We start from the raw sequence: 9,589 nt of genomic DNA, 5'->3' as shown, positions 1-9,589 counted from the left end.
TACTTAATTAAAGAAGGAAAGCTCTGAATCTTCACAGAAATCTTAACCGAACCAAACAACATTGGTTAAATGTTGATAAAAGTTTAAATGGCTGAACTTAAATCTTTCTGTCATTTATGAGATTAAGTAAATAACATGATTGAATAACTGAATTTACCTCGAAAGTAGGTCACAGATCATTGTATGTCTCCTAACAATCTTCTGTTCATCAAAGTAACAAGATCGATAAACTTTCTGCGCAGAACAATGCCAGCAAGAAAAGGGCTCCGATGAGAGGCTGGGTTCTTTTGCTTACACCCTATTTTGATTAAACTCCAAAAGACAGCAACAGTGAGTTAACGTTTAGCAAAACATCACTTGAATTTCTAAACTTAAAATTAATGTTTAACAGTAGATTAGCAAGCTAGCAATCAAATGTGAGGGAAACAAACCTTTTTCTTGGCCTTACTACCATGCAGGCATTTCACCTCTTCCGGGTTAGATGCACATGCATGAAATTTACCTAACTAATAGGGGTGCAATTTATATTTATATATGGCTAATTGCAACTGCACAGCTACTAATACCAATAGCTGTTGCAAAATGGGAACCTACATTCGGATAGATATGAGCATTAGAAAATGCAAATTCTCTGGCAAGGACACACACCGATTCTTGAATTCAGCATATACTGAAAAAACTAACGTATGATCAAGTTTCTGGTGCCTGAAATTCCACCCGTTTTCAGGCCATGAACCTCAGCCCTTGGTAATGAGAAGCCACTTGATGCTTATCAAAACAAATGCCTGAACAAACTAAATGTAATTTTTCCTCAATTCTCCTAATTCACTTCAGTTAGTTTGTCTCGCGGAGACAAACCATCGAGCACATGGTTTGCATCCCAAGCATGTGCGGCATAAACACTGAACAAGAAAGCACGAAAGAAAATGGCGACCAATCAACCCAACGAGCACATGGACAGAACAATTAGATGGATTATTCTCACCACGGGGGAACAGAAGCAGTACCTTGTAGTGGAGGTAAGGCCATTCCTAAGCATATGCTTGGCGCAGCCAATCATCAGAGGGACCTTGGGAAGAATGGCGGCGGGGCATCGAGAAGGCACGGCGGGTGGCGGCTTGCAGCAGCCCCAAACCGATCCCCGGCAGCGCCATAACCTGCTCGTCCCCGGCTGCGGCGACATGTAGGGCCGGAGCCGGAGGCGAGATGCACGGGGAGGTGATGCAGATGGAGAGGACGGTACGGCAGAGGGTTTTTAGAGGCGTGGGTGGCCACCGCTGTACGTTTCCTCCTTCGCGGGCAGCCGCAGCCGCTGCTGTCGCGTCTGGCTCGGGAACGCGCCAGCTATTAAGAGGCCACGCCGGCCTCCAGGGTTTGCAGCGCCGGGTCGAAGGAGGAGGATGCGACGGTGATGGTGAGGGATTGCGGGACTGAGGGTGACGTGTCGGCTAGGGTTAGGCGCGGCGCCGTCTTGAGGGAGGCGGTGACGACGGCGATGGATCGGGGGAGGGAGTGACGGCTAGGGCGGGGGCGCCGGCTTGAGGGAGGCGGTGACGATGGCGACGGATCAGCGCGGATTGTCTCGGAGGAGGAGGACGCGACGGCGGCGGCGGCGGCCGCGACTCCAAAGGGGCAGGACGCCGTGGATGGAAGGAAGGCATCGAGACGGGCTGTTGCCGCCGCTGCATCTGCCATGGAAACTTTCGGTTTTTGGCGGGATTAACTCCCGATTTCCATCGGCCATTATCTATTTTTATACTGTTTTCTTTTCACGACTCCAGTTTGGAACCGGCAGCAATGGTTATAACTGCTGATTTAAATCCAGCGACCCTCAAAGGCCCAAACCAGCGGTGATGCGAGTTATGAACCGACGATGATTAGATTTGTTTAGTAGCTTATGTAATGTCTAATACACTTCGGACGTGCAATGTCCTATCTGTGCCCTGTAATTCAGCACATAGAAGGCCACCATAAGCTTGGCGATCTTCGCAGCCTGTATTATTCAATTTAAACATTCTTTCGAACGCCACTTTGTGTTGACCAATAAAAAGATATAAGCTACCAGTACATGGGCTTTGTTTACTTGGGCTCTCGGACAAGTAATTGCTGACGCTCAAAATTGAATTTTCAGATCTAGGACTAGAATATCCGAATTGGACAGCCCGTGAAGATAGAGATGAACCCACAACCTCCCGGCTCAACAAATATGTTCCTTTCCCAAAAATCTTTCGTGTTCATATCAACTGTAACCAAGAAAATTTGGTAAACTGTAGCACTTTCTGCAGACACTAGATATTCCACGACCATCTGAGCCAAGCAGGAATATAGTGCACAGATGTAAATGTATGGAAAATTAAATAATCTTCATCATTTTATTGAAAACAAGACAATCATTTATTCACAACCTTATAGTTGCTCACCAGAATGGTGCAACAGCCATGATAAAAGTGATTCAGCACAACAATGTACGGAGTAATAGCTCAATCATCACTGTGCTTATGCTTCCAGTTTAGCATGCCTCTGGCAAAAGGACTTGATCCTTTCAAGGGCATTCTCAAGAGTTGGCATATCCATAGCAAAAGTGATACGAATCCAGTCCTTCATTCCTAATGCACTTCCTGCAAAAATACTCATCAGCGCTGGCTTTTGATCACAGGGTACCAGAACAGTTAGATATATGGTACTGGTACTACTTTCTCCAAATTATAGTTGTTGCCAGCCAATTTTTTTAGATAATGGAATAAACCAAGTATCCCAGCTTCTACGTGTTCTCAGCCATCTAGGAAATGAAGATGGACTCGTCCAATGTGAATTGTAGCTACTGATAACCTTCCGCGAGCTGGTGATGGGTGAAATCGCCTTATTGAGTTCTTCAGTAATTTGTTACAGTGCGAACAGTACCTACTTATATTTTACTGTCTACTCCCTCCATCCCAAAATATAGCTATGTTTAAGTTTACCCTAAGTCAAAAAAATTTCACTTTGACCATGAATAGCAGAAAAATCATAAAGATTGACAGTGTAAAAATGATGTTAACTGATATCGTGAAAAAAGTATCATAACATGTAACTTTTCCTATTTGAAACAAATTATTTTAGAGATATTATTGGCCAAAGATAAATATTTGACTTAGGACAAACTTAAACATTGCTATATTTTGGGGAGGGAGGGAGTATATGATAATGGCACTCATGACGACAACAAGTGGTGAAGCTAGAACAGCTATATCAACATACAAGAGAATATATATCATGGAGATAATTTGATATTTGAATTATACCACTTCGCCTTATACTAAGTTGACATTACAAATTAAAAGAGGGCTGCGAAACCAGAAGCATCCAAAGTAGCACATAGACGGAAGTTAAATGTACCTGGTAACACTATTACAGACTCCTCTTTTGCCAACCTGCAGCAGAAGTCCAAATCATCCTGGATGCCATCCAAGCAAGAGAGATCCAACTTTGCCTGAAGATAGAGATCAAAAATTGTATTATGATTGAAAATTTGAAGTCAGGATACAGTGAGCATTTTATCTAAAGCTTATTTGTCACTGAATCTCTTTACCATGACAAACATCGATCCCTCTGGTTTGTGAGGGCATGTAATGCCCCTAGTCTCCTTTATTTTACCGTAACATAAATCTGCCGAATTTCGCAAAAGATTAAGTATTTTCATAAAGTAATCTTCCTTGGTGTTGGCTATTATTTGAGGGACTGCACCCTGCATGACATAATTAGTAGAATGTTTGACATCAGCTGAAACATAAACTGCTGTTTTAACAAATATTGTTCAATAAATTGTGTACACATATACCTGGATAAATGTTGCAGGATCATTTGTGATATTAATATAGCTTTCAATCAATTTGTCAACCTGTAAGAGAAATCAATGGTAACAATTAAAACCCAGTCAATAGAATAGGAGCCTCAAAAAAATGAGTTTGATTAATATGACCTGGCAAATCTGGAGCGGCTCAAAAATTATCCAGTATATTATATCACTTAAACTCATATTATATCATTGGAAATTCCAGCTTCCAGGTTCCAACAGTTAATTTAACGTTAGAATAATTAATAGGACAGTTAAACTACTATGACATAGCATATGTGATTATTTGGCCCAACAACATAGAGTTGTAGATGGCAAAATTAACCTCCCTTGCTTTCAGAGGTTTGATTGATGACATAATCCTAATCCTATCCAGAACGATGTTTCATATTTTATAAGTTACAGTCAAGCATGTTTCTTCAAAAAAAGAAAGTTACAGTCAAGCAGACAACCTCATTGCAGAGTTTTGGTTTGTTGCATCACCTAAGATTTATCAGATCAGCTAATGGCTAGTTTATCAACTTATATTCACTGATAAAGAATAAGGACATAGACATCAATTTGCTTGTATCGTATGTTTTTAGTGGTTATTCAGTTAAAAGGAAACCCGCTGAGTGTCAAAGTAGTAATGCTCATACATCTATGGAAACTGCAGATCCTATTCCATTATTTATCAACGAAATCCCTGGATCCAAAAAGGGAACCAAGAGAAGTACTGTACTGCTTCAGCATCTATGCCATGATAGATTAGTGCTTACTTTTATCTAAAAAAGAGACAACCATTTGGAGAGACGTCACCTTGGCTTCTTAATTTTATCTGCACCTGTGAAAACACCTATACACCCTAGTATTTCTTTACTTTATTTACATTATCAAGATAAGCAGGACAAGAGACTGAATCCATCAACTATTTGTCAGCAGAAATTTCCCAGCCAGAAAATTTTCAGAAGCAACTGACCAGATGTTACAAATTATGCAAATTATACTTTCCATAGAGGATGGACTCTCATGTTATTTCGAATGGGTCACCATTCAACCCCTGCCCAAGGTGTGTGGCACATCTCGAATAGGCATAGTGATGTACGGACAGTATTAATTGACAGCCTAAAGAAATGCATAAAAGACAGATCAATTGATCAAATGTTTACCTTGGCTTCCTTTAAGATGCCATTCAGGTCGCACATTGCTATCCAACCAAGTCGCCAACCAGGCACAAGCCACCTTTTAGATATAGATCCCACAGTGATCACTGGAACTATATCTGCGAAGATACCCATTGGTATAAAAGGCTTATTCCCAAAAGCCAAATGGTCATATACCTCATCAGCTATAATTATTATTCCAAGTTTCCTTGCTGTCTCTGCAATCTGTTCATTTCCAGTACGAGAATTTCTCATCACGAAACAGATAGGGAACACAACCTAGGAAATATTTGTCTGAGAATATATATACCCACCTTGGCCAAATGATCATGTGAGTACACGCTCCCACAAGGGTTACTGGGATTTACAATAACCATCGCAACCGTGTTCTCATCAGCAAGAGCCTCCACGGACTCCAAGTCAGCCTCCCAGCCTCGGTCAGGAATAAGGTTGAAATGCCGGTCCTCTAGATTACTGAACATGGTCCGGGACTCATATAATGGAAACCCAGGTTTGGGAAGCAAGATGTTGGATCCAGGCTGGGCGAGGATGGAGATCATGACGTCAATAGCTTGGCAGCATCCAGAAGTGAGGTAAATATCATCCCGTGAAAGCTGATAAGGAAGGTCCCGTGATAGGTACTCTGCAATAGCACTGCCGATTCAAGGAAAAAGTATATGAGATATGGTCATGAATTCAGGTTTGAGAACCGAAATTTTAGGGGTAGAAAAAGGTCATGCTACATAGAACAGAGGTATAAGAAACTGAATGTTACAGACAAGAAAGCTTAAAAATTGCAGATTCATACACACTTTTATGTGAATTAGCAGATTAAACTGTTATGTAGATAGCAACTACAAGAAAGTATTTCCATGAGTAACTCTGCATCTTCCCTCAAAAACCCCGCATCTGAACGCCGCCTTCTGTTTCGGCCTCGCATACTGCAGAAACGCAGTTGACTCTGAAGTGGTGCTTGAGATTCAGAGGTGGGCGAGAGGCCTGGCCACTCACCGGCGCGCGGAGAGGACCCCGATGGTCGGAGAATACCCGTTATGCTTCCCGGACCGGAGCGCGTCCACTATGGCGTCCTCGGCCTCGGGCGGAGGCCTGAAGGAGGCGCAGGCGGTGGGGTCGCCGCTGCCGAGCGTCAGCACGGGCCGCGGGCCCGAGGCGTCGACCGAGGAGAAGACGCGGCCGAGCACCGCGCGGATGCTCATGCTGCCGGCGTCCGCCAGCGGCGCGCCCCGCGCGGACGGCCGGGAGATATGCCATCCCGTCGTGCCGTCACCCTCCATCTCTTGGACCTCCTACTGGACTTGCTCGCCTTCTTTCAACACGGATTTTCACATGTAATGTAATGGTTTTGCATTTGTCCGGCTTCCTTGTTTAAAAGATATCGATCACTCAGTTTGTTGCTGACTAATGAAGAACGGTACTGAGAGCAACTTTTTAGGAAAAGAAATCAACTTTGTTCAACAACTATCGTTTTGGAGAGTTACCGGAAGGTTGGTAAACGACGGGGGAATAGTGCAAGGATCAGCCATGGCATCTTTGCACGGTGGACGTCATTGGCAAAAAAAAGGAGGAAAAGTACCCCTGATTTCGTGCTAGATATATATGCTTTTCAAAAAAAAAAAGCCGTGCTAGATATATGCATATTCTGTTCTTCCAGCCGTGCAATTCTTCTCTCCGTGGAATCTTTCCGGCTCCATCAGGTCATCTGTGTTCTTACGCCACTGCCGCTTTCCATTTCTTTTCACGAGTCAACTAGTAGTCGATACTCAGCAGTACTCCACTCTGGAGCCACTGAAAACTGACTGTTTTGGTTATGGGATCAGAAGCTTAAAATGTAGAAACCTGAAAGCGGTGAGAATTTTGAGTTCTTTAATTGCCTAATTGGTGATGGTGATTACTGATTTGGTGGGTCACGGAAGACAAAAATGCCAAATATACTGGTGAAAGTTGAATCAGGTATACCGGCAAACATTTCTTTAGGAATACTTGCTGCTTGAGATTAATACACAAATCTATACTTAATCTTCTCCCTCCTCCCCAACTGTCCACCGCCACTAGTATACATTCTGACTTTACAGCTATTAGAAAGAAGAAGCTTCCACCCATCACAAATATACTGGTGAAAATTGAATCAGGTACTAACGCTAACTTTGATATCGGATCTAATTTCTACCGATATATTTGCGTGGATGGAAGACCCTTGAGATCTTTGGTACCGGTTGTTATTATCATTCAGTACTAATACTTATGTTAGTACTTGCTAATGTATAGACTTTAATATTGGGTGAACTTTAAATTAAAAATATCTTCCAATTAAATTTGATATCTAGATGAGATAGCAAGTACACGCGAGATAATAGATCCTTTATTGAATTCTGTAAATTGCATGTGCACATATTCCACGCAAAAAGTCCCGTGTTTTGTGACTCAGCAGCCTTCTCGGCTTCGCCAACACAACTGTAGCTGTCCGTGTTCTAGAGAAATTATCCATACCAAAAGCACCAGTATTTAGGAGTGCATCAATAAGCACTACTAATGTTTGCCCTCTTTTGCTTATTAGTAATGTATAAGTGACACGAGGGGGAGCACTGGAGCAGGGCTGCTAACCGGCGTGCCGGCAGGACGCCGACACATGGGGAGTAACCGTTGTGCTTCCTGGAGCGGAGCGCCTCCACCACGGCCTCCTCGGCCTCGAGCGGAGGCCTGAAGCAGGCGGAGGCGGTGGGGTCGCCGTTGCCGATCGCCAGGACGGGGCGCGGCCCGGAGGCGTCGACGGCAGAGAAGACGCGGTCGAGCACCGCGCGGATGCTCATGCTCCCCGCGGCTGCTAGCGGCGCACCCGCGGACTGCCGGCAGATGCTCCACGGCCGCCGCGTCCCGCCGGCGGCGGCGCCGTTCCCTTCCATGTCTTCCTGTGGCTCTCTCTCTCCCCCCTTTTTTTCTCAAAGAGAATTATCCTAGCTGCTGCTTACTGTGCCCAAGTCTATTTTTTCTCAGAAACGACTTCAAACTTTTTTTTGGAAAGAAACAAAATCGAAAGCTACAGCAAAGTTTGGTAAATGGTAAAGGACACAGCTTCAGCCACGAAGATCTTTGATTTTTCAAGCCAAGGAAAACTAGCCGGGATTTAAGGTAGTATTTTCCAGTCTTCCAGTCATCCAGCCGCTTGTGTTACTGTAGTCCTCAGTTATTTATCATATTTCGTAAGCCGACTGACTACTAGTTAGTGCAATATTCAGTGGCTGATAACGGCCGGACGTGGAATCAATTAGCCCTCAGCATTCGTCCAAAGAAAAGTTTAGGGGGGTATTTATTTGCTCCGAACTAAATTTTAGTCCCGTCACATTGAATATTTAAATAAATATAGGCTAATTACAAAATCCATTGCATAAATGAAGTCTAATTCGCAAGATGAATCTATTAAGCCTAATTAGTTCATATTTGATAATGCTGTGCTGAATTAAGCATATGCTAACGATAGATTAATTAAGCTTAATAGATTGTATCGTGAATTAGCCTTGGCTTATGCAAATAGTTTTATAGTTAGCTCATGTTTAGTTCTTCTAATTGGCATCAAATATTCGATGCGACTTGAACTAAAAATTTGCCTCTGGATCAAACAGCCTCTTAGTTTCTTTCGAGCTAAATTGGCCATGCCTGATTTAATAATCTCATACTAGTGAGTAATAAATTAATTTTTCTATCTGTAAAATTATGTTCATTTTCTTTTTTTCCTTTCATTTACTTCGCTCAGATTGAGCAAAATCCGGGGCATCTAAGATTCAGCCTAAACTTTTGTTCCATGAGTCAGTACGCTTATTTTTTCTGGTATATATTTTCTTTATTCTAGGTGCATAAAGTTTTTTATCTCCTGAGTTCCATGTGTATAACTGTTTTGTTAGTTAAAAACTTTAAAAAAAATATTTCAAATTGGGAAGAGTCACGAATCACATATTTTTTCACGCAAACTATATGCACATGCAGTGCATAGGATTCGAACTCAGAACATATAGCATCCCACGTATCTTCTTACCATCTTAACTACATAGCAATTGTAATCGTAATTGTAAGAGAGATGCTTTCAATTTATATTCACCCATAGAGCACTCTTTAGGATCTTGGACTGATGGCTTGTTTTATAATAGCGTCTCTCGGACCATATCTCAAGCAAGGGTACGACGCCGAGCACCGCCATTACCTTCCTAGAGAACCACATGATTTTTCCACAAGCACAACAACGCGGAATCAATGACTAACACATGTGCCACCGTAGATGCTCAGAGCTGCAACCCAACCCACCCACCACCACATGGAGCTACATGAGACGAGGTCTCAGTCTGCAATGGAAAGAGGAGCTACCCCCAACCCACCCCACACACACAACAATTCCCGACCCACAATGCAGCAACCTCGGTTGCCATATGCACGCGCAGCTCCACCAATTGTAGGAGCCATGCCCCAAGCTGCCGAAGTCACCCCATCCCGCTCCTGCAACACTCCACCAAGTTGCGGCAGGTATAGATCTAGACCCAGACCTTCGGATCCTATTGTGGAGGCAGAACCGCCGCGACCAGCCACTAGTTCAAGGAGAGCCATCGGC

At 43.3% G+C, this 9,589-nt stretch overlaps 1 protein-coding gene across 2 annotated transcripts; it reads right to left on the bottom strand.

The window, feature by feature from the left end:
• Positions 1 to 2,338: 2,338 nt before the first annotated feature.
• Positions 2,339 to 7,938, bottom strand: LOC112885573 (nicotianamine aminotransferase A-like). 2 transcript variants are annotated; one of them, XM_025951163.1, is made up of 7 exons: positions 7,597 to 7,938; positions 5,289 to 5,628; positions 4,981 to 5,199; positions 3,818 to 3,877; positions 3,569 to 3,724; positions 3,376 to 3,469; positions 2,339 to 2,618 (listed from the first exon to the last, which is right to left on the bottom strand). In XM_025951163.1, the coding sequence occupies exons 1-7, from the start codon at positions 7,893 to 7,895 to the stop codon at positions 2,497 to 2,499; spliced, it is 1,290 nt and encodes a 429-aa protein (XP_025806948.1). In that variant the 5' UTR covers positions 7,896 to 7,938; the 3' UTR covers positions 2,339 to 2,496. The 2 variants fall into 2 exon arrangements, with proteins under 2 accessions (XP_025806948.1, XP_025806956.1); XM_025951171.1 differs by lacking the exon at positions 7,597 to 7,938 and adding an exon at positions 5,986 to 6,327 and having other exon boundaries at positions 2,357 to 2,618.
• Between the last annotated feature and the right edge of the window lie 1,651 nt (positions 7,939 to 9,589).

The sequence above is a fragment of the Panicum hallii genome, chromosome 1, assembly GCF_002211085.1.
Source record: "Panicum hallii strain FIL2 chromosome 1, PHallii_v3.1, whole genome shotgun sequence".
In the NCBI taxonomy this organism is placed as follows: domain Eukaryota; kingdom Viridiplantae; phylum Streptophyta; class Magnoliopsida; order Poales; family Poaceae; genus Panicum; species Panicum hallii.
The sequence above is the reverse complement of the archived record's forward strand: the minus strand, read 5'-3'. Positions and strand labels throughout refer to the sequence as shown.

Excerpts from the sequence above, each read along its gene's own strand:
- LOC112885573 (XM_025951163.1), bottom strand. The coding sequence starts at position 7,895 with ATGGAAGGGAACGGCGCCGCCGCCGGCGGGACGCGGCGGCCGTGGAGC. Across the intron at positions 5,629-7,596 it reads GGCGTCCTGCCGGCACGCCG|TGCTATTGCAGAGTACCTAT; the intron begins GTTAGCAGCCCT and ends TTGAATCGGCAG. Across the intron at positions 2,619-3,375 it reads GTCTGTAATAGTGTTACCAG|GAAGTGCATTAGGAATGAAG; the intron begins GTACATTTAACT and ends GTATTTTTGCAG.